This window comes from Camelina sativa, chromosome 3, assembly GCF_030686135.1.
Source record: "Camelina sativa cultivar CO46 ecotype springtype chromosome 3, ASM3068613v1".
In the NCBI taxonomy this organism is placed as follows: domain Eukaryota; kingdom Viridiplantae; phylum Streptophyta; class Magnoliopsida; order Brassicales; family Brassicaceae; genus Camelina; species Camelina sativa.
Window position 1 is genome coordinate 6910328 of NC_141882.1, and position 25459 is coordinate 6935786.

The 25459-nt window shown below is 38.2% G+C and overlaps 8 protein-coding genes and 1 pseudogene across 13 annotated transcripts; 5 read left to right on the forward strand and 4 right to left on the reverse strand.

Annotated features, from left to right (window-relative positions):
- Window positions 1-1644: 1644 nt before the first annotated feature.
- Window positions 1645-4333, forward strand: LOC104775812 (septin and tuftelin-interacting protein 1 homolog 1). The gene has a single exon (XM_010499748.2). The coding sequence runs from the start codon at window positions 1645-1647 to the stop codon at window positions 4204-4206; it is 2562 nt and encodes an 853-aa protein (XP_010498050.1). The 3' UTR covers window positions 4207-4333.
- On the reverse strand, window positions 4277-6962 carry LOC104775811 (large ribosomal subunit protein eL20z). The gene is made up of 6 exons (XM_010499747.3): window positions 6790-6962; window positions 6523-6702; window positions 5360-6256; window positions 4874-4958; window positions 4618-4735; window positions 4277-4514 (listed from the first exon to the last, which is right to left on the reverse strand). The coding sequence occupies exons 3-6, from the start codon at window positions 5571-5573 to the stop codon at window positions 4455-4457; spliced, it is 477 nt and encodes a 158-aa protein (XP_010498049.1). The 5' UTR covers window positions 5574-6256; window positions 6523-6702; window positions 6790-6962; the 3' UTR covers window positions 4277-4454.
- On the reverse strand, window positions 6299-6805 carry LOC104775813 (uncharacterized). The gene is made up of 2 exons (XM_019243498.2): window positions 6523-6805; window positions 6299-6428 (listed from the first exon to the last, which is right to left on the reverse strand). Exon 1 carries the CDS (start codon window positions 6803-6805, stop codon window positions 6533-6535), a length of 273 nt encoding a protein of 90 aa, XP_019099043.1. The 3' UTR covers window positions 6299-6428; window positions 6523-6532.
- A 1902-nt stretch (window positions 6963-8864) lies between the features above and the next one.
- LOC104775814 (uncharacterized) lies at window positions 8865-9898 on the forward strand (annotated as a pseudogene). The gene is made up of 2 exons (XR_015589787.1): window positions 8865-9262; window positions 9348-9898. The product of XR_015589787.1 is annotated as an uncharacterized LOC104775814 (transcript).
- Window positions 9899-10501: 603 nt separating this feature from the next.
- LOC104775816 (uncharacterized) lies at window positions 10502-11623 on the forward strand. The gene is made up of 2 exons (XM_010499750.2): window positions 10502-11029; window positions 11113-11623. The coding sequence occupies exons 1-2, from the start codon at window positions 10755-10757 to the stop codon at window positions 11540-11542; spliced, it is 705 nt and encodes a 234-aa protein (XP_010498052.2). The 5' UTR covers window positions 10502-10754; the 3' UTR covers window positions 11543-11623.
- On the reverse strand, window positions 11590-17118 carry LOC104775815 (ubiquitin carboxyl-terminal hydrolase 15). Of its 4 annotated transcripts, none has more exons than XM_087500314.1 (15): window positions 16623-17118; window positions 15418-16031; window positions 14920-15325; window positions 14635-14806; window positions 14443-14541; window positions 14240-14367; window positions 14059-14147; window positions 13853-13938; window positions 13600-13762; window positions 13357-13480; window positions 13113-13270; window positions 12943-13027; window positions 12629-12841; window positions 12479-12540; window positions 11590-12399 (listed from the first exon to the last, which is right to left on the reverse strand). In XM_087500314.1, exons 2-15 carry the CDS (start codon window positions 15864-15866, stop codon window positions 11838-11840), a joined length of 2796 nt encoding a protein of 931 aa, XP_087356440.1. In that variant the 5' UTR covers window positions 15867-16031; window positions 16623-17118; the 3' UTR covers window positions 11590-11837. The 4 variants fall into 4 exon arrangements, with proteins under 4 accessions (XP_087356440.1, XP_087356442.1, XP_087356441.1 ...); XM_087500316.1 differs by having other exon boundaries at window positions 14443-14511; window positions 16623-16952; XM_087500315.1 differs by having other exon boundaries at window positions 16183-16886.
- An 808-nt stretch (window positions 17119-17926) lies between these two features.
- Window positions 17927-20087, forward strand: LOC104775817 (cationic amino acid transporter 8, vacuolar). Its single transcript, XM_010499751.3, has one exon. The coding sequence runs from the start codon at window positions 18052-18054 to the stop codon at window positions 19822-19824; it is 1773 nt and encodes a 590-aa protein (XP_010498053.1). The 5' UTR covers window positions 17927-18051; the 3' UTR covers window positions 19825-20087.
- A 97-nt stretch (window positions 20088-20184) lies between these two features.
- LOC104775819 (uncharacterized) lies at window positions 20185-22760 on the forward strand. The gene is made up of 8 exons (XM_010499752.3): window positions 20185-20720; window positions 21140-21289; window positions 21387-21521; window positions 21639-21704; window positions 21906-21956; window positions 22050-22175; window positions 22285-22348; window positions 22442-22760. Exons 1-8 carry the CDS (start codon window positions 20523-20525, stop codon window positions 22627-22629), a joined length of 978 nt encoding a protein of 325 aa, XP_010498054.1. The 5' UTR covers window positions 20185-20522; the 3' UTR covers window positions 22630-22760.
- Window positions 22761-22782: 22 nt separating this feature from the next.
- Window positions 22783-24784, reverse strand: LOC104775820 (interactor of constitutive active ROPs 1-like). 2 transcript variants are annotated; one of them, XM_010499753.3, is made up of 4 exons: window positions 24660-24784; window positions 24417-24472; window positions 24067-24155; window positions 22783-23964 (listed from the first exon to the last, which is right to left on the reverse strand). In XM_010499753.3, the coding sequence occupies exons 3-4, from the start codon at window positions 24078-24080 to the stop codon at window positions 22965-22967; spliced, it is 1014 nt and encodes a 337-aa protein (XP_010498055.1). In that variant the 5' UTR covers window positions 24081-24155; window positions 24417-24472; window positions 24660-24784; the 3' UTR covers window positions 22783-22964. The 2 variants fall into 2 exon arrangements, with proteins under 2 accessions (XP_010498055.1, XP_019099045.1); XM_019243500.2 differs by lacking the exon at window positions 24417-24472 and having other exon boundaries at window positions 24660-24781.
- Between the last annotated feature and the right edge of the window lie 675 nt (window positions 24785-25459).

Sequence of the window (25459 nt, forward strand, 5' to 3'; positions counted from 1 at the left end):
GTTAAGAAAAGTAAGTTGCGTTATTCAAGCAATGTGTGCGATTAAGTGACGACATATATACATTACATCTATCATGAGAGATATATTAAAAATGTGTGTATATATATATATATATATATACGTTTAGTTATTAATTTCAACAAGGTAACAACAATGGTAGCTTTTGGCTTTTGCGTCAAATTATGAAATATGACGTCCAAGCCTACGTAAGATTTTTCAAAAACATTCAACTAAATAGAAAAAGTCGAGTCATAGTCAGTCACAACCGACTTTTTTTTGTTATAAAAACATCTAAAAAAAAGGTGGGGGGTTTCTTTATGTGTTATAGTCTGAAATCCCAAAATTTATGTGATTTGTAACAGAAAAAATGGGATTTTGTTGTACTAGTTCTAAAAGAATATAATTATTCTTTCTTTAATTAATACATTTTGTTGCAAATAACAAAAGTTTGGTTAGAGAAAATAAAGTGTTCCTAAAAAATCTTGACTTAATATATAATACGTACTGCGTGAACCAAAAAGATATTGACTTATTATAATCCAAAGGAAAACGAATTCAATAAGATAGAACAAAGATACTGTATGTGTATTTTTTTTGTTGTTGATAATAACGTAGAAGAAAAATATATCTTAAAGAGACAATTAATTCTAAAAAAATCATAGGGATTAATTAATTAATGAATACCAAGTGACAAGGATAAACCTAACATTTCAAAAGGAAGAAGTCAAAAAGCCACCTAAAAGAGAAGAGAAAAATACATAATCGATATCAAAATTGGAGAGTGATCATATCGACCAAAAACTGAAATAACCAACGAAAGAGGATAAGAGGACAGAGACATGAAATGTGAAAAAAAACATATAATTATAGTTGCAAATTGGGAAAGACGGTGCCGTCTAAAATATCAACAAGTGTGTAGCTTTTACAAAGTAAGAAAGGGATTATATAATTTGAATGCAGTTATGACTCAGTAAATCTCATAATCTTACAAATTTCTTTACCAAAAGCAGTTGATAAATCAGCAAACCACAAGTTGTGAGAGTGATAAAACAAGTGAAGCAACAGGTTAACGGTTCATCAATTTAACAATCTGCTTCTCCATGGATACATATATAAACTAGAAGGAAATGTACAACATGCACTGATCCAAAGGCTTTTAGCTTCAAAAGTCTACATGGTATGATACCAGAGTAAGACATTGTGGCACACAAAACTAAATTGAATGATAAAATTAACGTTTTCAACAATTTTTATGATAAGTTTATGTTAAATTTGCTGTGTTTTTATAACAAATTTATTCAACAAGTAATAACTTAGCTCATACCAGCTACATCCTTAGTCTAAGAACCACATTAATCAACCAATAACACTAGACTGCAAACCCAGCAAAATACAATATCAAACATAATCGAGTGAAACTGAAACATTATGGGCTCTGGTTAAAAAATAAATGGGCCTTTCTTATTTAAAAAGCCTAGTTCGGTTAACACTTTCTCTCCGATGATACGCTGCGACGTCGGCGATTTGGGAGTCGAATAAATCCGAAAACCTTAAAAATTGTTCGATTGATTTTTGATTCTTGTGTCTCTCTCAGATAGTTTGGAAAAAATAATTGGCAAGAGATTCGGATCCAGCTGCTTCGCCATGGACGAGTATCAAGAGATGGAGAGATTCAGTATGGATAATGACTATGAAGGAGGTCGATGGGAAGGTGACGAGTTTGTGTACGAAAAGAGGAAGGAGAAGCGGAAACAAACCAAACACGACGCTACTTATGGAATCTTCGCTGAGAGCGATTCTGATTCCGATGGTTCTAGCGGCGGAGGAGGTCGGAGGAAGAGGCGTAAGGATCGAGACTCGGGAATGAAGGCCGACTCAACCAAGCCTGTCAATTTTGTTTCTACAGGTACGGTATCGCCGACTCGAGAGATTGATAAGGATTCTAGAGAACATAACGGTGATAAAAATAGTGATAAAATAGAAGATGGTGATATGATTGATGAGGATGTCCCAGTTAGAGGTGGATTGGGTATTGGAAGCTCAGGTTTAGGGTTAGGGTTAGGGTTTAATTCGAATGGTTTTAATGATGAGGACAATCTCTTACCGGGTGCTCTGGGGAAGAAGATAGCTGATAGGGCAAAGATGAGAGGGAAGGCAAAGATGGAGAAGAGAGGTCAAGAGGGTGGTAGTGCAAAGGGAGGGAAGAAGAAGACTTTGGCCGGTGATATAGGTCAGTTTGAGAAGTCTACTAAAGGAATTGGTATGAAGCTGCTTGAAAAGATGGGGTATAAGGGAGGTGGGCTTGGGAAGAATCAGCAAGGTATTGTCGCTCCTATTGAAGTGCAGTTGAGGCCGAAGAATATGGGTATGGGGTACAATGATTTCAAGGAGGCTAAGTTGCCTGATTTAAAGAAGGTTGAGGAGAAGAAGATTGTTGGTGTCAGTGTCAGTGAGAATGAACAGCGTCATGGTGATACCGGAGGGAGAAATCTTTGGAAGAAGAAGAAGAAGGTGAGGAAGGAAGTTTATGTCACTGCAGAGGAGTTGTTAGAGAAGAAGCAGGAAGAGGGTTTTGGTGGTGGTCAGACCATTATTGATATGCGAGGACCACAGGTTCGGGTTGTGACGAATTTGGAAAATTTAGATGCAGAGGAGAAAGCAAAAGACCCAGATGTTCCAATGCCAGAGTTACAACACAACTTGCGCTTGATTGTCGATCTAGTTGAGCATGAAATTCAGAAGATTGATAGGGACTTGAGGAACGAGAGAGAATCAGCCTTGAGCTTACAGCAGGAGAAGGAAATGCTTATAACAGAGGAAGAGAAACAAAAAAGACACTTAGTCAACATGGAATATATCGCAGATGAAATAAGTCGAATCGAGCTGGAGAATACATCTGGGAATTTGACACTTGACTCACTTGCTAATCGTTTCGAGGACCTGCAAGCAAGCTACCCTGATGATTATAAGCTTTGTAACTTGTCCACCATTGCTTGCTCACTGGCCTTGCCTCTCTTTATCAGAATGTTTCAAGGTTGGGACCCTCTTAGGGATGCAGTGCATGGTCTCCAGGCTATATCTTCTTGGAGAAAGCTTTTAGAAGTCCAGGAAGACCAAAATATCTGGGTAGTCTCGACGCCTTATAGCCAACTAGTCTCGGAGGTAGTGTTACCTGCTGTGCGAATAGCAGGCATTAATTCCTGGGAACCTAGAGACCCTGAGCCGATGCTTACATTTCTAGAGACATGGGAAAATTTGCTGCCTTCATCTGTCTTGCATACGATTTTGGACACAGTAGTGCTGCCAAAATTGTCAACTGCTGTTGAATATTGGGATCCCCAAAGGGAACGTGTTGCCATCCATGTTTGGGTGCATCCTTGGTTGCCTATACTTGGTCAGAAGTTGGAGTTTATGTACCAGATAATTCAGATGAAATTGAGTAATGTTCTTGATGCTTGGTATCCTAATGATCAGTCTGTCTACACTATTCTTTCGCCATGGAAGACCGTTTTTGATGCTACAAGCTGGGAACAGCTTATGCGCCGTTACATAGTTCCCAAACTTCAGCTGGTTTTGCAAGAGTTTCAGGTAAACCCGAGAGGCCAGGATTTAGAAAGGTTCCATTGGGTTATGATGTGGGCATCTGCAGTACCCATACATCTAATGGCTGATTTGATGGAGAGGTTCTTCTTCCCAAAATGGCTGGATGTGTTGTACCATTGGTTACTGTCTAAACCGAGTTTCGAAGAGATCCACGGATGGTATTCTGGTTGGAAATCATTATTCCCGCAAGAGCTTTCAGCAAACGAGAGGATCAGAATCCAGTTAAAGCGTGGTTTAGATATGTTGATGGAAATAGTTGAAGGAGTTGAAGTGTCTCAGCCAAGGGCAAAGGCAAATGTGCATAGACAGTTCGAGCCAGCTAAGGCTCAACCTCAAACTAAGGCTCAGCAGATGGATAGCACTGAGGTGCTGAGTTTGAAAGAAGTGTTGGAAGTATTTGCGCAAGAGAAGGAGTTGCTGTTCAAACCTAAACCGAATAGAATGCACAATGGTCTTCAGATATATGGGTTTGGGAACGTGAGTGTGATAATAGACTCAGTGAATCAGAAGCTGTTCGCTCAGAAAGATGGAGCTTGGTTTCTTGTAACTCCTGATGACTTATTGAGGATGCACAACAATACAACTGTTTCTGGAAAACGGTAGACTGCATTTTATGTTGTAAGGTTTCTGATGTATAAACAATCTTCAATCTGATCACATTTTGTCTTTTAAGTTTTCATAAATTTGACTTCTTATTTAAATAACAAAACCCAAAATAATTTTCTGTTAAGTTTACACTTTTTTTTCTTTCTTCATAGAGTAGCTAGCAAAAAGAAGTTATACAACACACCATAAAGAAAAAACCTATACAACTGTTTTGAGAATAACTGACAGGATGATTGCTCGATCAATCACCAGTCCTCTGATCCTTTAGATACACCCAGAACCACAGCGATTGTTGCAAGAATAGCCTGCAATGTTTAGACATGGATCAACTAAATTTGTTGGAGTCCCATCATGGGAGTAAAATAAACAAGGTGAAAGATAAAGGAGAGCGCGTGTTGGAAATATTACAGCGATAGTGCAAGCAATGTATCCTGGTTTCTCCCTGTAATCGATCCTTCGTCCAAACATCATGATGAACAATCCGACATACCAAGGGATTGCTCCAAGGAAAAATCCAACTATGAACCTTCAAGAAGACCAAAAATACTTTCTCAGGGATATTATAACAACCAAACGAGCAAAGGCTTGTGTTACCAGGGACATGTTTAGAAAGAAGCAAGGACATATAAGTTGTGCAGCAATGTGAGTTTTGAAGGTAACTTACAGGAACCATCCAAGACCAATTCCACAGCAAGGAAGGCGGCGTTGTCTCCCAGTGACAGGTCTTCCTTCAGCAACACCACCATGGACTGAAAATAAAACAATAAGAAAGAGTAAACATACGAACAGCTGAACAAGACATACATTTAAAACCAGATACAACCTAACTTTTAACTGAGCTGTTCCTATAAAGTACTCAAAGCTCCAAACTTTTAAATTCTCATCAAAGGTTACACATCATGTTCCATCTCAATGCATGACAAAGAAGTTAGATTTTCACATACAGATCCTTTTCCCTAACATTTTGATTGAAACAATGAACAAACCCTAAACTGGTTTCTCTGGCTAAACAAAACAACGATCCCGTGATCGATTTAGCATCTAATGAAGACAATTTCATGATCGCTGCCTAACAATTTTACAAAATATAATCCAAATCTAAAATTCCCAAATCCGCATGATCCAATTCAGGATGAGAGAAGCTAGATACCTGGAACAGTTTGATAACCATGAGCGTAATAAGGAGCTCCGGAATCGTAAACTCCAGGGGGAGCTGAAGGTTGAGGAAACCCAGTGACCGGAGCAGAGCTCTGCGGCGGAGGGTAATTGGAAACACCTTGAAAGGTACCGTATTGATGATGATGCTGGTTACCTTCTTCCGAAGCGAATCCTTTGCTCCTTTTCTCTTCTTCTCCGTGACCCATATCTCTTTTCTCCGTGATCGATCGCTCTTTCGCTCAAAATCGAGATTTGCAAAATTCTTTGAATCAAATATTTGGAAGATGAAGAAGAACCAAGTCTTCTGTTGTTTTGTTTATTTGCTGTCAGACCCGTAATAACGCGTATTTTCCAATTTTGGCCCGGAGTTATTATTTTTGTTTATCTACAACCACCGACTGAAATGTTTGATATTTGTACAATTACTCTATTTATTGATTTTAATTATAAAGTTTGGAAAATTTATTAAGTAACATGTGGTATGAGATTTATAAATATATTAAATGCGTCCATCGAAGCTTCGAGTTCGTGGAAAGGATTATGGAACTAACTCATATTCTTTATATATTAGTGATCTAACATCTAACTAACTACTAATCAACGATGAATATGATTCAATCATTTTCCCTTATTATGCAATATAAAGTTCATGAAAAAAATAATACAAAAAGAGTTTTTTTTTTCCATAAGTATGTGTCACTATTAGCAATTCGTTGTCCTTGATTTTTTTTTTTGGTTTTAATTTCTAAATTGTCACTTTTGTCAACTAACAACTTGGTTGTTAAACTTTATATTTTACTTTCTCTGAGTGGAATTTGTTTTCTCTTCTTCTTTTCCCTGTCTTAGTGGAACCTTTAATCCTCAGCCTCCAAAGAAACATAAACCTAAACTGAATCAAGAAAAAGAGTATTACAATACAAAACTTTATAACTTTCCACAAATTTGTGCACCTCCATTTATTTTACTTATGTTTGCAGACTGTATGATTTTCTTTCAAGATACATAATAAAACGAAAAAAATAATCTGGATTCTGAAGCAGAAGATGTGATGCTCTCTCAACCTATGGATTTAAGACCATGTACATGTAGGAGTAAGATGAAGGAAAAAATTGCAAAACATGAGGAGAAGAACTCTGTATTGAAAATAGAAGCCACCTTTTTCTTTTTAACAAGCACAAATATCTTCATGAGAGCAATCTTGGCCACAATCATCATCAGTGGAGTCTGGGAATCCTTGGCTACCCGAGACTGTAATGATCATTACCTTCTCATCCGGTTTGGCTTCTTCTGGTTCGAGAAGATTCTTTCTGAGATCACTCAAATCCTTGTTTTCCTCTGTCATGAATAGAATGGAGAAGCAAGTGAAACATGAAAACACTAGATTGATTGCAAACAAGGCGATGCAGAAGATTATGACTATACAATTGTAAGCATCCATTCTTCTTGGAAACTGAGCATGTTGGTTGGCTAACAAACACCAGAATCATTCAAACTGAAGGAGAAATCAAAAGTATTTCACTTTTCAAGAGAAGTTGAACCAATATAGTTTTGATTTTCTGGTCCCCCTCGAAGATATAAGAAGAAAGCTCAAATCTGAATGTATTTGTGTGTTTTACATCTCTTTATAAGAAGACAACAAAAAGGATTAAAGAAAACAATATTATTATTTTCTGGGTCTGCGGTGGAGAAAAGATTTTTCAACGGATAAAGGTGGTAAGCATGACAAAAGCATTTGTCTCTTTCTTTCCCTTTCCACCAAATCTGTGAGTTTCATAGATAGACAGATATATATTATTGTGTTAAGACATTAGTGTACACATATTTATAAAGAAGTACACGTTATATAAGTTACTGACAAGACATATTTTATTGTATGTTTCAGTTTTAGATAAGGGAATTGCATCTTACCCTTTTACCATATCGCAGGGTATTTGGTTTCACCTACACAGTTTCCATCAGTGAATGGCAATAGCATCTGAAGGGATCATCTCACCATCTGTCTGTTTCAGACATTGAATCTAAGATTTGGAATCTAAGTATGACAAAAAAAAAACCATTTGTTTATAAAGATTATCTGATGTTAGCATTCAATATGTGGCTTTGAGTGTGGATGATAATCTATCTACAAATTATTTGTTAAAAGGGTTTGAAGAATTCTAAGTTTGATGTAAACAACAAGAACGCATTACTATGAATAAAACTTCATTGACAAATAAGTTTGTGGCAACCTGAACTAGTAAAACTAGACTAGTACTTCATCTTATCTGAATTCATAGATTATTTATCACAATAACCACACAATTTTATCATTGACTACCTGCATTTTGCAATATAGAAAGAAAGTCTCAGGATTTTACAATCTATTATAAAGTACATTTTTGTAAAGACAGTTATGAATTCGAAAGCCATGAACAAAACATATATAGACTACGAAATTACTAAAAAAGTTAACCTGTTTTTAGTAAGCGTTGCCAATTCTGCTGCTTTGAATTTTCTCCTTTAAAGACAAGTCTCTGCATAAGAAAACATAGTTGACATTCGATCACACAAGTCAAATTGTTTTAAAACATGGCAAGATGAAACAAGAACATGTCAATGACTTACACAAAATACAAAAGTGGAGAAATAAAAGAAGAGATTCAGATGAGTAAGGCAAACATCATGTTGAAACACAGAGAACCACCAGCAGCTAAGAGCTGGGCAGTACTTTAGTTTCTCATATAATTCAGCCATTACTGTTTTCATCATAATCCCAAAGTTTGAGTGAAAACAATACAAAATTTAAAAGCTTTGATTGAATGGTCTTAGAGCAGTAAAATCCTCGTTTAAATGCACAAGTTAATTAAGAAATCTATAAACACTTGTAGAGGGTTCAGTGCATCTATCAAGTATAGCTATGATGCTTTCGAAATACATTTTGATTCTTCAAACTCAAATGCATAAAGGTTAGATATCAAAGTTAAAAAGTGACAACGTTTAAGAAAACTAATAAAAACTCTGAAGATCTCAAAGTTAAAAAGTGACAACGTTTCTTCAACTCATAATCACATATACATATACCCGCAGGTCAGTACTCGTCTAAGAAAGCAACTGTCCTTTCAGGCGTTTCGTCGAACACTTGATGGGCAGTTTATTAAACAGATCATAACAGAGAATAGAGATGACTTGGGTGGGAGAAGTTTTTTAGTAAAGTTCCTTGAGTGGGGTAATTTCGTAAATAAGGGTACAAAATCAGTTTTCGGTGTCGGGTTCCTTTGTTTATTGGGTTTTAGTGTTCGACCACATTGTTGTAATTTCCTATTAACGATCCCTCTGCAGTTTCATTTATTACGATTTAATCCTAGTATTTTATATTTTACCCTCTGAACCCGTGGCAATTACAAAACTCAGAAGTCAGAACTGTTGTTGACAAATGGTTCATAGACACATATAAAAAAGACCAAAAACTGAAAAAAACTAATACAAGCTCAAAACTTGATAAACACACAAAACCTATCCGAAGAAGAACCACACATTCATATAAGTAACAATGTTACCATTCGTTATATTATAAGGCCGCAAGAAACGAAGAAACAAGACAAGTAGCTCCTCTATACCCCAAAAAAAAACAGCCATGGTAGCCGGTTTAAGCTTCTTCAAGCTCTCATTCCTCCTCACTCCTCAGCCTCCTCTCCGGTGGATCAGACCTACTACTACTAGGTCCCGGATCCGAATCCGGACATTCCCAAATCGGGAAGTTCCCGCCATCTTGTAGCCGAATCGAGTGCCCAAGCTACGAGCTGGTTCACTCAGGAAACGAATACGAGATTCGCCGGTACAATACCACCGCCTGGGTTTCCACTAAACCGATTCAAGATATCTCTTTCGTCGATGCTACAATCTCTGCTTTCTTCCAGTAAGTGCTAAACAATTCAATCTTAAGGCTTTTTACACGAAGAAAGATTGAGTCTTTTAATACTGTTTTTGTTTTGGGGATTCAGATTGTTCGCTTACATTCAGGGGAAGAACGAGTATAATCAGAAGATAGAAATGACTGCTCCGGTCATAGCTCAAGTCTTACCAAGCGATGGTCCCTTTTGTAAATCTTCCTTCGTTGTGTCTTTCTACGTTCCCAAAAAGAACCAGCCTGATCCCGCTCCGGCTGAGAATCTTTCTATCCAGAAATGGAGCCCGAGGTACGTGGCGGTCAGACAATTCGGTGGTTTCGTATTCAGAGAAGAAGCTGCGGCGCTGGACTCCAGCCTCAAAGGTACGGCGTGGGCTAATGCAATAGCGAAAAGCAAAAAAGAAGGTGGTGCTGCCTCGGATTCAGCTTACACGGTTGCTCAGTATAACTCACCTTACGAGTTCACCGGTCGGGTCAATGAGATTTGGTTTCCGTTTGAAATGGACGTTTAAGCCTCTGTTTAGTTTAACAACCCTTTTCAAATAAAATAAGAGGTTAATACGTTATAAAGTACATTTTTGTAAAGACAGCTATGATGAATTGGAACGTCATGAACAACTATTATAAAGTACACTATTTAAAACCGTTGTCAACTCTTGTGCTTTGAACTTTCTCCTTTTGGATATCAAAACTTTTGCCCAACTCGTACAGCGAGAAAACTCTGAAAGGTATAGTTTTAAAGACAAGTCTCTGCATAATAAAAAACACAGTTGACATATCGTTCACACAAGTCAAATCGTTTTAAAACATGGCAAGATGAAACGAGAATATGTCAATGACTTGCACAAAATACAAAATTGGGGAACAAAAGAAGAGATTCAGATGAGTAAGGCAGACTATCATGTTGAACACAGAGAACCACCAGGTCCAGCAGCAAAGAGCTTGGCCTTTGTAGAGGGTTCTGTGCACAAGTTAGTTAAGCAATCTATAAACATTTCTAGAGGGTTCAGTGCATCTATGAAGTATAGGATTGAGCTATGATGCTTCCGAATACATTTTTGATTCTTCAAAATCTTGCATAAAGGTTAAATATTACCTTTGACAAAATTATGCAAAATTGGGGTGTGTATAGCCTTGATTATTGGGTTTTAGTGTACCACATTTTTACCCAAAAAAAGAAGATTTTTAATTGGGTTTTAGTTTTTTTTTTTTACCACATTGATGTAATTTGCTATAGGATCCCTCTGCAGTTTCATTTGTTATGATTTAATCCTAGTGTTTTTTATATAACCCTCATAAGTCTTAACGCGTGGCAATCACAAAACTCAGAACACAAACGGTTCATAGACGTACACATATAACAAAACCAAAAGAATTAAGAAAAGGTCCAAACTTTTTAACACACAAAACCTATCCAAAGGTGAACCACACATTCAGACGTAACAGTATTACCATTTATAAGGCCGCTTAAAACGAAGAGACAATTTATTCTACCTACGCCATGGCTGCCGGTTTAAGCTTCTTCAAGCTCTCATTCCTCCTCAGCCTCCTCTCCGGTGGATCAGACCTACTACTACTAGGTCCCGGATCCGAATCCGGACATGCCCAAATCGGGAAGTTCCCGCCGTCTTGTAACCGAATCGAGTGCCCAAGCTACGAGCTGGTTCACTCCGGAAATGGATACGAGATTCGCCGGTACAATACCTCCGTCTGGGTTTCCACTAAACCGATTCAAGATATCTCTCTCGTAGGTGCTACCAGAACTGCTTTCTTCCAGTAAGTGCAAAACTCAACTCTTAATTTTTTTCTTTGGAATTCGGATAAAGATTGAATTTTTAATATTTGTTTGGGGAATTCAGATTGTTCGCATACATCCAGGGGAAGAACGAGTATCATCAGAAGATAGAAATGACTGCTCCGGTCATCTCTCAAGTCTTACCAAGCGATGGTCCCTTTTGTAAATCTTCCTTCGTTGTATCTTTCTACGTTCCTAAAAAGAATCAGCCTGATCCTGCTCCAGCTGAGAATCTTCATATCCAGAAATGGACCCCTAGGTACGTGGCGGTCAGACAATTCAGTGGCTTCGTCTCCGATGACAGCGTCGGACAAGAAGCGGCGGCGCTTGACTCCAGCCTTAAAGGTACGGCTTGGGCTAATGCAATAGAGAAGAGCAAAAAAGAAGGTGGTGTCGGGTCGGATTCAGCTTACACAGTGGCTCAGTATAACTCACCTTTCGAGTTCACCGGTCGAATCAATGAGATTTGGTTACCGTTTGAAATGGACGTTTAAGCCTCTGTTAAGTTTTTAAACCTTTCCAATAAAATAAGAGGTTGATCTGTTGTAAAGGCTCAACCTTTTTTTTTCTTCCGATTTAAATTTTGCAGATACAGAGCATACAGAAACAGGGGAATTTGATAAAATGAGATTTAAACATTTGCCCTGATACCCAAACACACAGATGATTTAAAGACAAACAAAAAAATCTCAGGGCACTTGAGTTAAGTATCCCTAAAGAGATCTCTCTAAACATATTTAAAAATCAGGGAGGTTCAAAAACAGAATCCTCTCTAGTCTCTTCTACTAACTACCAGTAACTGTAAGTTCGATCCTGATCCTGACCATTGTTAGATTCTGGGTTAGTCTCATAATTTACATACATACCCTGCTCGTAATAATCTTGGGACGGATACGGTGCTGCTGATTGACTTGGATATGGTGCTGGTGATGATGAAGAGTCCAGCACGACCGTGTTGTTGTGATTTGTTTGTTCCTCGACGAAATACCGGGTTTCTGGTTTGGTACCTGAGAACATTCTGCAAGCAACAGTGTTGTGTGGCGATGGCTCAACGTTGTGGTATAAGTTGTTGAAGATGGCAAAAGGAGAAGAAGAGTCTCCAACGTGGCAAACATCTGTGTAGTCTATGGTGCTGAAAGAGTCTCTGGTTGATTCTGTGGTGAAAGAAGCTTCATCTGAGCTCGTGAAGAGAGACCATTCACTTGATGATGATTCGGTGTTCTTGTGGTCTGCTCTCTGTTTGAAGCGGTTCACCGGTGATTTCCTCTGTTCCTTCATCTCGTATCTTGGTTGCAAATGCTGAACCTGAGCTTTTCCGTAGTATTCTCCTTTTTGAGGACGCGGACAAGATCTGCAAAAAATGATATTCAGATTCCATGACCGTAAACAGGAGAAAAACCATTACAAGTTGCAAACCGGTATCTTCCTACCTCATGTAGAACAACATATAAGCTCCTTCTGACATAACTTGAGTCATTGGTACTCGATGAATCTGCAGAGTTTTAAAAGAAAATTGCACAAGTTCATTAACAGTTTGGCTAGCCGCATTAAGGAAGAGGAGGATGAAAAATAGACTCTACCTCGGAATCATCGATTCTGTACCAATTCCCTCTCAAATCTTTGACATAGGAAATGTAATGACCCGAGAAAGATGCGTTGAGAGTATCCAAGTGAACTATGACAGCGTAAAGCATATAAAGCGGAGGAACATCTCCAGTTCTTGTCATGAAAGGAATCATGTCCAGCATTTCAGGAAAAGTTATACATTTGTTTATTTTCCCATATTTTCCCTCCTGCATGCACAAGAGTTTTAAAAGTACATTCAGGAATTTGTTTATAAAGAAAACGAGAAACCGAAGAGTAAAATTTGTAGACAACTATAAGTAATTGATACCTGGAATCTCTTGAGGACAATTGTGAGAATGTTTGGTGCTTCATGAATGCTCAATTCTTTCCTTGCTCTAACATATCCAGCACACCTTTTTTTAGAAGCATTTTCACAAAATGACAAGTTAGTTTCGATACCACAAAAGAAGGACAGGCAATTTGGTTTTTGGATCTAACCTGCTGCATCGATACATATTTTCTCCATCGAGATCTTCCGGTCTAGTAAACTGAGTAAGGGCGTCTTGAAGAGATTCTACCCAACCATATATCTCTAATGTGAGATCCATTATATTCTCGTATCTTTCTGATTCATGATCACACCTCAAGCATTTCACCTGGTTTTTAATATAGACAGCAGCAGAAACAATGAGAATGTGTTAAGCCAAAGTAGAGATAGTTATGAGCCAAGAGATTTAAACACCTTTGAGCGGAGACGTCCACCAAACATATGTTGAACTAAGGTTGTTTCTTGCAGTCTTGGATCCACTTTGGTCTCACCTCCAAGCCTCTCCAAACATATGGATTGCATAGAGGCAACCAAAAGCCTACATCCAGAATACCAAAATATGGTAATTTCATGAGAAATCAACATAAACAGTGTAATATAATCACTTTCAGAAGAAAAGATCCACAGAATCAGATCTAAAAGGACACGAAGAAAAACCTTAGGAACTCATGCGCATCTTCTTGACTCCCATCACCAATCTGACAATTTATACTTCGCATGTGTGAGAGAATCCTGCTAGCAGAAAGTGGACCTCCAGATTCCCTAAGCATCATTACATGTTGCTCAAGTTCACACATAAGGCACCAATCTTTCCCAGAACCTATTGGGAAAGAATAACATAGCTTTGTCAGACGTAGTATACTAAATATGCAACAATTTATGCTACGAGTTTAATTGGGAAAAACATTACATGATCTTGAATGTGATCGTCGAAGCAAATAAGCAACGAGTGGTTTTGTACATGTCAAGGACTGCAAGACTGCGTTTGCGTAGCAACTGGAGAAGAAAGATGATAGTAAATTTAGAAAGAATGTACAACGATAAGGATAATTATACAAAAATGGATGTTTTCCATTTGCAGTTAAACAGAATGTGAAGAAGTAAATGAGTGAATACCTGTTTCCACAATTTACAAGGCCCCTAGGTGATAAGTCAAACACTTCACACTGAAAGAATTTAATAAATTCCTCGTATGGAAAAAGCATCTGAAACATAAGAGTTAATTGACTCAGAAAAGTAGAAAACTAAAGATACAAAATTAAATTAGCAAAGATGATAATATCAACAGGGAACTAACTTTCAGGTTCTTATGTCGATCATCATGATTTGTAGAACTTCTTAAACCCATCATCTTCATTATTCCCATCGTTGCGGAGATGCCATTGCTTTCTACAGCGATGCCAGTATCCGTAGACCTATTAATCTCTGGATAATAGATACAAACATGAGACACTCTACAAAAAAAATCTTATGTCGAAGCAAAATATCAGAGACACTCACTTGATACCGCAGCAACTTGCCCATTCTTACTTGTCTCGGTGCATGCTTGTTCTCCAGATTTGTTCACACCTGTTTTGGGCAATGTAGCAGTTTTGTAACCTATATAATTCAACATACATTAGAAGATGTAAATCTCAAACTGACTAAACCTATACTAGAGTAACTTTTGTCAGCTTAGGTATTAAGCCTCACCGTTTGCAGGAATTTGTGTGTTTGGGCAACCAAAAGAGCTTCTTGCTCCCAAATTGTTTTCATGACTTTCCTGCATACCACTTACAAAAGGCTGTCCTTTCATTTGCACACCATAGCTGTCAACAGAATGCTTTCTAGGATTTGTTTCGGCAGCATAGCTGTTGCTTTTCGACTGCAAGCAAAATCACCAGGTCTAAATTCAAGCACAGTGTTGTATTTTTAGTAAGAAACAGTTTATCTTCTGTCATTCAATACAGAGAGATTAATAGTTCATGAACTGCTTACCTTATGTTTAGTGTGACCCTTCTTGTTATCGCCACCAGCACAAGCAGCTTCACCTCGAGAAACTTCTTCAGAAGAATCAAACAAAGTAGCACTGTCTCTTCTAGATGATTCTCGGTTGGACTTGGAAGAATTTTGTTTTCCTACACTTATTCTCCCTTGCGTGTTGACTTGTGCCGTAATATCTGTCTGAGAGATACCCAAACTTGCAAAATCTACAGAGCTTTTTGAAGTCTTTCCCTTTGCTGCCTGGGTAGTATTGTTACTATACATTGTAGAATCCATGCCATGGTCATACAAAACATCTTTCTCAAAGGAAACCCTCTCAGATGAAGAAGAGCAAGCCTCCACAGGGATACATTCATCTTTATGAGCTAACCTCCAGTGAATTATTTGGCACTTCCCAGAACTACAAGCATCAAAATTCAAGACAATTATGAGTAAAAAGCTCAAAGAGATAGAAAGAAACACATCTGAAGTAAGAACAATGTGGAAACTTACCAATATCTAACAGATTTGCATCTTGAGCAACGTGTCTTAGCAGGACCAAAACATTTTGCACATACATGTAACTCATTATTGTTGAGAGTAGCCACAGCTGGGATCCCACTTGTAGCAGCCACAGAATCAGATCTCTGTTCTGCTATAGTCCCACTCACACCAGCCACAAACTCGGCTCTTACAGTACCACTAGAAGCAGAAACAGTCTTGGTCTTAGTTCTTGGAGCCCTAATCTCAGTAGCTACAGCCTCATATCTACCATCACTACTCGCATTAACCATGGTCTCAGCTCTAAAAGCTTCTTCAGCTGCCATCTGAGCCAGCAAGTTAGCCCTTCCTCTTTTAGCAGAAATATCACTCCATTTTCCTAATAATATGTAAGCTACCACAGGAAGTACAACCAAAACCAGGAACAATATTGGTATGTCCGCTCCCCTTGGTTCAAGCATGTCCTCAGACACGCATTCATGACCCGATCACAGCCCGTGAGAGTCCCTACAAACTACATAAATTCAGATCACCATAATGCCTAAAAATCACACTCTTGAGATGCACCAAGATCTATTTCCAGGTTTAGGTTGTGAAGCTACTTGATTACTCGGAGATGGATAACACTGCAATAAAATAAAATAAAAAACACCAATATAATTAGTTCAATTTCTACTCACATTATTCCATCATATAAGAAACAGGTAACAAATCGGATGTACACATTCAACAGAACAAGAGCAGTAAGCCAAATTGAATCTAGTCCCCGTTCATTACCTCTAATCCCTCAAATCGAACAAACCCCCAAAACTGAGTAAAGCATCTCACTGAAGAACCCCCGATTCAAAGCAAAGTAGTCGGAGATGAGTCCGAAAAATCACAAATTTTTCAGACAAACAAAAGAAAAAAAAGAAACACTTTTCCGAAAAACTAGCGCCAAACACTCGCGATCCAACTAAAGAACCCCAAATCCGTACAGAACCAAGCACATTATCCTACCAAGCAGCTCAATAAATTTACTCCTGAGAAGTTCACTAACCATAAAAATGTAAGGTTAGTGAAAGCCTCCACTGCTCTCTCGAATCTAAGATTCCAGTACCCACAAAACCCCCTTATTACAAAGTAGCAGCTAAAGAACAAATTCGACAAGGACTAAAGACACAAGTCCGAAGAAAAAGGAAAGATTGAAGCTTTATTAAGAATTTTTGAGGGCATACCTTATTTAGCGAGCTGAATGCAAAGAAGAAAGATAAAGGAAAAAAAAACCCTAATTTTTCAGCCCCTTCCCTTATCTTTTAGCCTCTCGTCTTCTTGAGCTCGAAAAAAGATGCTTTGATTCCTCGAATGGGTAAGAAGACACAAACAGTCTCTTTGTCTCTCTCTCTATCTTTCTCTTTCTAAAACACACTTTCTCTCTCTCTCTCTCTCTCTCTCTCTTCGTCCCGTGTTGTTTATGCTCTTCGTTTTCACACTCTTCGCATACTCTGTCTCTCTCCGTCCTTCAGGATGCTGTTAAAACCAAAATAAATTAAAAAATTAACCAAATTACAAAAAAGGAAAATAGACAATTATTACTATAATTTAATATAGGGCTAATTTGGTTAATAACCAAAAATATAGGCAGCCAAATTAATTAATAGATTCCCGAATACTATGTTTTATCACCCGTAATTATGTTTTAAACCAAATTGATGGTTTATTTCAAGTGTTGGTGATTTTTTTTCTATTAAGAACTACTAGTTATAAAATAAGTCTATCATTGTCCTAAAATACATGTCACATTAGGTTTACTAGTATGTTTCACCACCTTAATCCTTAAGAACCTTTTTGACAGGTAACATGTAAGTTTTTTTTTTTTTGAAGTATGAAAATGACTGTTGTGACAAAATCTGCTACAACTATATCCGGTGGTAAGTAATAATGAATCTGCTAATAATTAATCTTACTTTTCTCATATAGTTAAAACGTCACGTAGAATATCAGCAAAAATAATAATCGAAAAGCAATTGTATACTACATTACTACTATTCTACTACATCAGAAAAGTAATAACAAAAACTGTTATTGTCAAATCAAAAGCGAATTTTAAAAGACAAATACATATTTCTTACAACGAAAAATACATGGATTCTTCCCTTCTTATATTAGTAAGTATTTTTAAAAAGAAATATTCAGTTTTAAAAAATTTATTTATAGTAGCAAACTAGCAAGTTGATGAAAGAAATCAGTCAAGCTCGCTCACATCCACGAACGTGGCATGATCTCGTAATAGACATTTCGTCACGTGGCGTTTAGCCATTTGATCAAAACTTGTCAGAAAACATGGGTCCCACTCTTTGTACGATTCATCTCAAAAGGTGAGAGAGATGAGAGTCTCACATCTTCCAATCCTGACCGTCGCTATTATTATTTTCTATTTTCCCTTTTTTTAAGACGAAACCTAAGCGTGGGTCCCGTGTTTTAGGGTTGTACTGTCACGACCCTTTTAGTTTCAGTGAACTCTGCACGAATTTTTAACTACAATTATTTGACTATTTACAATTTCAATCCTTTAACTTTTTTGTTAGTGAATTAAAGACGCTTTAGTTTTTTTTTTATTATCAATCTTTTTCCACACTCTTAGAGAAGACGAATTATCCTTCTTCAATGGAAGCTCACCAGCAGCAGCAGCAGCAGCCTGAGTCGGGATCCGATGACTTAAGTCAACGGAGGAGGAGCTACTGGAGATGGAGAAAGCAAGATTTTTTCCCGGAATTCTCGTTCCAGAGCTTCTCTTCATACAAATCAGCTCTCTCGGCCACTTGTCCTCGCCTCGCCGATCGTCTACTCTCTCGTTCTTCCGACGCCTACGAGATCGATGCAGCGCGCCGGGAAAGCGAGAACCCTATGCGTCGCTGTCTCACTTGGTGGGACCTTCTATGGCTTAGCTTTGGTTCAGTTGTCGGCTCTGGTGTGTTCGTCATCACGGGTCAAGAGGCTCGGACTGGAGCGGGTCCTGCCGTTGTTCTCTCTTACGCTATCTCTGGTGTCTCTGCTTTGCTCTCAGTTCTCTGTTATGCTGAGTTTGGAGTTGAGATTCCTGTCGCTGGAGGTTCTTTCTCTTATCTCAGGGTTGAATTAGGGGATTTTCTTGCGTTTATTGCTGCTGGGAATATTCTGCTTGAGGCTATTGTTGGTGCTGCTGGATTAGGGAGGTCATGGTCTTCGTATCTAGCTAGTTTGGTCAAGAATGATTCTGACTATTTCCGGATTAAAGTCGATTCCTTTGCCAAAGGGTTTGATCTTCTTGATCCGGTTGCTGTTGCTGTGCTTTTGGTTGCTAATGGTATTGCCATGAGTGGAACAAAGAGGACTTCTTGGTTGAATTTGATTACTTCCATTGTCACTGTTTGTGTTATTGTGTTTATCGTCGTTGTGGGGTTTACTCATTCTAAAAGCTCCAATTTGGTTCCTTTTTTCCCTTACGGAGCCAAAGGTGTGGTTCAATCAGCTGCAGTTGTGTACTGGTCATACACTGGCTTTGATATGGTGGCGAACATGGCTGAGGAAACCGAGAAACCTTCGAGAGATATACCTATTGGTTTGGTTGGCTCGATGTCTATGATCACTGTGGTTTATTGTTTGATGGCTTTGGCTTTGACTATGATGGTGAAGTACACTGAAATTGATGTAAATGCGGCGTATTCCGTTGCTTTTGCTCAGATTGGGATGAAGTGGGCTAAGTACTTGGTTGGTATATGCGCTTTAAAGGGAATGACCACAAGCCTGCTTGTTGGATCTCTAGGTCAAGCTCGGTACACGACTCAGATTGCTCGGTCACATATGATTCCTCCATGGTTTGCTTTGGTTCATCCCAAAACAGGAACCCCTATCAATGCTACTCTCCTTGTAACTATACTCAGCGCAATAATCTCCTTTTTCACCAGCTTAGATGTACTATCAAGTGTTTTCTCCTTTGCTACCCTCTTCATTTTCATGCTTGTGGCAGTAGCATTGCTCGTGAGACGTTACTACGTGAAAGATGTAACTCCTAAGGCCCGTTTGGTAAAGTTTACTGGTTTTCTGTTTGTAATCATTGCGTCTTCCATCGGAGTATCAGCGCTTTGGAACGCAGGCGTTAGAGGTTGGATCGCTTATGCACTAATCGGAGTTATTTGGTTCATAGGCACTTTGGGATTGGCATTGATACCAACATCCCGTGTTCCTAAGGTCTGGGGAGTCCCGCTTGTTCCATGGCTGCCATCGTTTTCAATCGCCATGAATCTTTTCCTAATCGGATCACTTGGTTATGTAGCATTCTTGAGATTCATTATCTGTACCATGGTGATGCTTGTGTACTACTTATTCGTTGGACTTCATGCAACATATGATGTAGCTCATCAGCCACCGGAGCAAGCAAAGTTTGAGGAAGAGAGATGATAAAAGAATCGATCACAACACTTCAGTATGGTTGGTAAATTGTATAAATTTCCATGTTTTTCTTAGGTAACTTCAATATTCATGTATCAAATGTACAATAAGAATTGATATTTCCACATCCATTATTTTCATTAAATGTTGGAAAAAGCTTGTCGTACTGTGTGTTGTATACTTGTATTTGTATCATCTATCTTGGGATTGAACAACGTGTTCTCACAGCTTCATTTAGCTCATTTGTGATTATATATAGATTTTATTTTATCTGTCCCTTCCTGTTCGAAATAGAGTTCCTCAATTAGTAAGATCACAGTTTCTAACAAATCATGATAAAAACTTATCTTCATATGTCATATCATTATCACACCATTGATGGTAAAGAGAAAAATATCATTGATCCGAACTACCGGTAACCCGGACACATATCCCGGTAAGGCGGTAACTGGGATCGACCCGGTTAAATAAGCCGAACATTTAAAACAGCCCGATAAGATAACCTAAGCCCAAGCCCATGACCCGAGTTCTAACCCGATTTCTAGTAGCGGTGCATCAGACGGGACGGGACTTTATATCAAGGAGAAGCCGGGATAGAAACGAAAGCTTGAAATAATAACGCGAAGTTTCCTTTTTCCTGTGATTTTGCTCATCAGAAGAAGAAGAAGGAGAAGAAGAAGCTCGAGGAGGAAGAAGAAAGAGGCGACATGGGAGAACGGAAGGTGCTGAATAAGTATTATCCGCCGGACTTCGATCCGTCGAAGCTTCCCAGGCTCCGGCGACCGAAGAATCAGCAGATCAAGGTTCGTATGATGCTTCCAATGAGTGTCCGATGCGGTACCTGCGGAAACTATATCTACAAGGGAACCAAGTTCAATTCCCGTAAAGAAGACGTCATTGGCGAGGTAATTGAATCGATTCGATTTTTTTTTTGTTTGATCTCTGTTCTATGCAATTGGTTTGTAAAGTGTTGATACGAATGCTTAGGAATGTCATCTATTTTTTTTTGTTTTTTTGGTTTCAGTGAAGAATATCGAGATTACTGTCGTCAGTTCGTTAATTTGAGACTTATCTTGAAAACGATTTCAGATTTGGGGTTTTAGGGTTTCGAGAAATTGAGCTGTTGTTTGGGCTTGGTGGTAGAGAAGCTAGTTTCTACGTCCTGTTATATAACTAGTACCATTACCTCTTGATATTACTAATTTCGCTTTTGAGCATGGAGTTTTGCCTTTACCATAATCTAGTTCGAACTACTTGAATAGTTATTCGTGGTGTTATTTTTGTGGCATATTCTAATAAAAAGTTTTTTTTTCCTGATATGCAGACGTATCTTGGGATTCAAATATTTAGATTCTACTTCAAGTGCACCAAGTGTTCTGCAGAGCTGACTATGAAGACGGATCCACAGAATTCTGATTACATTGTCGAATCTGGGGCATCTCGTAATTATGAACCCTGGCGTGCTGAAGATGAGGTAAGGACTTCAGACATTTAGCTTTTGAGGATTACGTACCCGATACTGATGCACACTTTCTAGTATACTAAATTTTACGTTGATTTCTTCTGTGCAGGAGGTTGATAAGGATAAGCAGAAAAGAGATGCTGAGGAGATGGGGGATGCGATGAAGTCCTTGGAGAACAGAACTTTGGACTCTAAAAGAGAAATGGACATTATAGCTGCACTTGATGAAATGAAATCTATGAAGGTATCTTCTCCTTTTTTGATCACAGTGTACAACTCTTAAGATATTTTTCGTCATACTTTGGTTACACTGCCGGATAAGTTTTTTGTACTGATTTACTTTTTATTTTTCTTTTTGCAGACTAGACATGCTCATGTCAGCGTAGATGCAATGCTGGAGGCCTTGCAAAGAACAGGTGCTGAAAAGGTCTGTTCCTGTCGCTCTTTGCTTGGTTAATACACATACGAACAGAAATTTCAATTGTTGTTCTTAATAAGCGAGTCACCTTATTGCTCTTTGCACACCTTATATCGTCGTGTACCTCTCTCTCTGATAAAAGTCGTCTGGATTATTGATATGTTAAGTTCGATTGCTGACTGAGGCAATAATTTCTGTTTCTTTTGACAGGTAAAACGAATAGAAGAAGAAGATGAAGCAGTTATAAAGTCTATATTTGGTGTAAGTTTTCATATCATTCTTGTGTAAATGTTGGTTCTCCACATGATACTTTACTAAACTTTGTTCATATTTCCTATTTCATCTGAAATGCAGAAACAGAAAGAAGTTATTAGGAGGATTGCAGATGACGACTTTGATGATGATGATTATGATGATGAGAGCTTTGGTTCTCCCAGCCATAATAAGGAGAAGAAAGGATCATCTTCAGATCTTTCAAAGGTATCCGCCATAAAAACATAGTTCTTTCAGATCTGCCTCGTTCTATCACCATGTGTTGGTTTTGTTTTTGAATCATGACTAACTGTTAATTCCTTTAATTTGAATACAGAAGAGAAAGGCATCAGAGGAAAGTCCAAGCAACCCCACAGATATTTTGACTAGTTCTTCTGCAGGTGTGTTATATCAATCTTTCTTTTGAAGTTTACGACTTTGATTTTATTTTTTCAGTTGAATAACCTTTAATGGGAATCTCTATTTTCAATCAGATAAACCAAAGGAGCCAAAGAAACAAGCTACCAGCAAACAACCGTTCAAATCCGTTCACATAAAAATCATCAAGAAGCAATCCCAACCAACTTCTGCAAAACCAGAGGAGAAGAAGAGCGATGGTGTGGCCAACGCCAGTTTAGTGTCTTTATTCCAAAACTATGGTAGTGATGAAGACGAGGATTAATTGTTTTTGTTCTAAACAGAATTAGCACTTTCACAGATTTATCACTGTTTTAGAATTGGAGAATTGGAGCCCATCCTTGTACTGTTCATATATGAGATCTTTCAGTAAATTTGAGGTTATGTTACGATGCATATTGCTGTTCATGAAATTGTGTTTGCAGGTAAGAAGCAAGAGAATCTGCAATTGATTTGGATTGATAGTTAGGTTAGCTTCTGATGAAGCCGACCAACTTACAAAAATCTCCAGATAAGTTCAGCAACATGCATCCTAATAAAAAAAAAAACAGAAATGGTGAGCACACAATTTCTTGAATCACACTCCACCGCATTTGCATCTCACTTCTGCCCTTTCTTCCTCCACAACTCACCAAACATCTTCATCCCAGAACTCTTCCTCTTTCCACTTCCAGATCCATCATCAGAATCATCAACCATTCCTGGCGGTTCAATAAACCCAGCAGCTGTCGTCTCAAACAACCCACCTGCAAAACACTTCTCAGCTGACCCAGAAAGAACGGCAGCTGCAGCATCCGCGGCTTTCCTCCATTGCTCAGTTTGAACTCTAAGCTTCTTCATCTCAGCCTCCAATGCGTCTTTTTCTTCTTCCATGGACTCGAGCTTCTCCTTCAGGTGAGCCGTCTTTGCTCTGCTTTCTTCTAACTCTTCCCCAATCCGAGTCACCTTTGAAGCCATATCATCTTCATCTGCTTTCACATTAGACATCTTTGAAGCTGAATCGCTCAATTGACTCTTCAAGCTGTCGTTTTCTTTGCCTAGTGATTCATGTTCTTTCTCCATATCATAGAGTCTAGCTTTCAACATCTTGATCTCATCTTCCTTTGCAACCAACTTCTCAGCTTCTTCATCTCCGCTTCTCGGTTCTACTTCCTCTACCGCAATCTTCTCAACAGGAACCTCAAACACATCAGTCTCTTTCTGGGCATCACCAGGTATTTCGTCTCTATCGATGGTCTCAGCGGCCTCATCAGATGCAGACCCCTCCACCCGAGCCAGCGGGTTTGGTTTCTTTGACTTGATATGAAGCTCATCTTGAGCTAGTTTCTTGACAGCTTCAGCATTAGCCAACTGCTCCTTGAGCAATCTCAGTTCCTCTTGCGCTTGTACTAACTGCGACTCTAGATCGGATATTCGTCCCCCAAGTTTCTTCTGTCGAAGAGGATCACTGTGAGGTCCAGCGCTTCTAGGAGATCTACGGTCAACAACACCAGGCTTAAAACTCCGGTCCGTAGTGATGAGACGGTTGGGATGATTGGAGACAGAAGTAGAAGAGGATGTCCTCAGCCTTGGAGCTTGCCTCTGAGACAACTCTGAAACTCTAAAGAAAGACAACACCGCAAGAACTTATCTTAGTCACACAATTTACTTCTGAATCAAAAGATCATAATTCCAACAAATATGTAATGTCGAAACCTTTTACCTTGGTCTTGGCATTATGATATTCTTCAGAGGATATAACACTACAGTTGCTGGATGCTCGAGGGTTTTATGGATTGCTTATGAGAGAATCTGGAGCATAAAAGAAAAAAAGAACATGTCATTCATTACTTCAACTACCAAAGCCATCATCATCACTCCATGTCTGAAAATTTTGGAGAACTGAGATTGTAATCACGCGCCGTTAAAAGCGCGCGTGTATGTTTACAAAAGACAGCAATCTTTAAACTTTCACCCAAAGTGAGAGAGAAGAAATAACCCAGAAACAGAGAATTTTCAAAGCTGGAGTAAGTTTTCTAAGCAAACAGAAGAGTAAAAAGATTTAAAACTCACCTAGCTATAGAGGATGATGATGAGGTCTACTTTGCATTTGAAATCCAACAAAGTGACTATAAAGAGAATCTATTAGAAATAGTCAAAGAGTGTGAATATGAAAAAGATGGATTTGTGTTTTGGCTGATTGCGAGTTAATAATAGTAACAACAACATAAAACCAGAAGAAGAATACCCAAAAATGAGCAGAGAAAAAAAAAAAAAAAGGAGAGAGAAATGGATGTTGTAATGTAACGCATGTACCTTTTCGAAACAGACAACTTTATTTTGAAGACACTCTCTCACTATCCAAGAAGCCTTGAGAGAGGGAGAGATAGAGACAGAGTAAGAAATGAATAGTCTTTTTTTTTTGAAGATTTGAAATAAAGCTGAGTGGAGTTGGGCGTGGTGAGGATTTAAGAGGGAGGTATTCAACTTGATATTTTAAAGATTTTGTAGGATTTTAATATTTTAGAATTTTGAAAGATTTAGAAGATTTTTAGGAGATTTGATTGTGTTTTAGAGTTTTTCTATTTTCTAAAAAAAGAAATGAAATATGATTCTATGAGATTCTATGATATTCTATGAGTAAACTTTGGGTGATTTTTAAATATTTTACAATATAAAGAAAGAAAATTATATGCCAAAAAAAAAAATTATGCTCAGAGAGTCTAATTAAAACCTGCAATTAAAATCTGGTCAAGATGATCCCATAATAACATATTTGATTGTTGAGATGTGAGTTTCTAATTAAAACCTGCAACAAAGAAAAAAGCTTTAAGTGAGATGAAGAAGAGAGGAAGAAAAACCTAAACCAAAAAGATCTGAGTTTTCCATTGTGGTGTGACTTTATGTAGAAATTTGTAAGCCACGAACATATTGCATTCCACTTCTTTTTTTGTTCTTTTCATTATCATGATTCGTTTTGTTTGATATCTAATGATCAAAAGCTAATTATGTTCCTGTTGTAACATATATGGATTCTAAAAAGAACAGCCCATTAATTTACCATGATCCGATATACTTTTACGACGATGAGGTACACTTTGCGCAGACACAGAGGC

Coding starts and splice junctions, on each gene's coding strand:
- LOC104775816 (XM_010499750.2), top strand. CDS start 10,755: ATGGCTGCCGGTTTAAGCTTCTTCAAGCTCTCATTCCTCCTCAGCCTC. Junction 11,030..11,112: donor ACCAGAACTGCTTTCTTCCA/GTAAGTGCAAAA, acceptor TGGGGAATTCAG/ATTGTTCGCATACATCCAGG.
- LOC104775813 (XM_019243498.2), bottom strand. CDS start 6,805: ATGGATGCTTACAATTGTATAGTCATAATCTTCTGCATCGCCTTGTTT.
- LOC104775819 (XM_010499752.3), top strand. CDS start 20,523: ATGGGAGAACGGAAGGTGCTGAATAAGTATTATCCGCCGGACTTCGAT. Junction 20,721..21,139: donor AAGAAGACGTCATTGGCGAG/GTAATTGAATCG, acceptor CCTGATATGCAG/ACGTATCTTGGGATTCAAAT. Junction 21,705..21,905: donor AAAGAACAGGTGCTGAAAAG/GTCTGTTCCTGT, acceptor TTCTTTTGACAG/GTAAAACGAATAGAAGAAGA.
- LOC104775811 (XM_010499747.3), bottom strand. CDS start 5,573: ATGGGTCACGGAGAAGAAGAGAAAAGGAGCAAAGGATTCGCTTCGGAA. Junction 4,959..5,359: donor TGGTTATCAAACTGTTCCAG/GTATCTAGCTTC, acceptor TTTTATTTTCAG/TCCATGGTGGTGTTGCTGAA. Junction 4,515..4,617: donor ACATTGCTTGCACTATCGCT/GTAATATTTCCA, acceptor TAAACATTGCAG/GCTATTCTTGCAACAATCGC.
- LOC104775812 (XM_010499748.2), top strand. CDS start 1,645: ATGGACGAGTATCAAGAGATGGAGAGATTCAGTATGGATAATGACTAT.
- LOC104775817 (XM_010499751.3), top strand. CDS start 18,052: ATGGAAGCTCACCAGCAGCAGCAGCAGCAGCCTGAGTCGGGATCCGAT.
- LOC104775815 (XM_087500314.1), bottom strand. CDS start 15,866: ATGCTTGAACCAAGGGGAGCGGACATACCAATATTGTTCCTGGTTTTG. Junction 14,148..14,239: donor ATCGACATAAGAACCTGAAA/GTTAGTTCCCTG, acceptor CTTATGTTTCAG/ATGCTTTTTCCATACGAGGA. Junction 13,028..13,112: donor AATATGTATCGATGCAGCAG/GTTAGATCCAAA, acceptor TTCTAAAAAAAG/GTGTGCTGGATATGTTAGAG.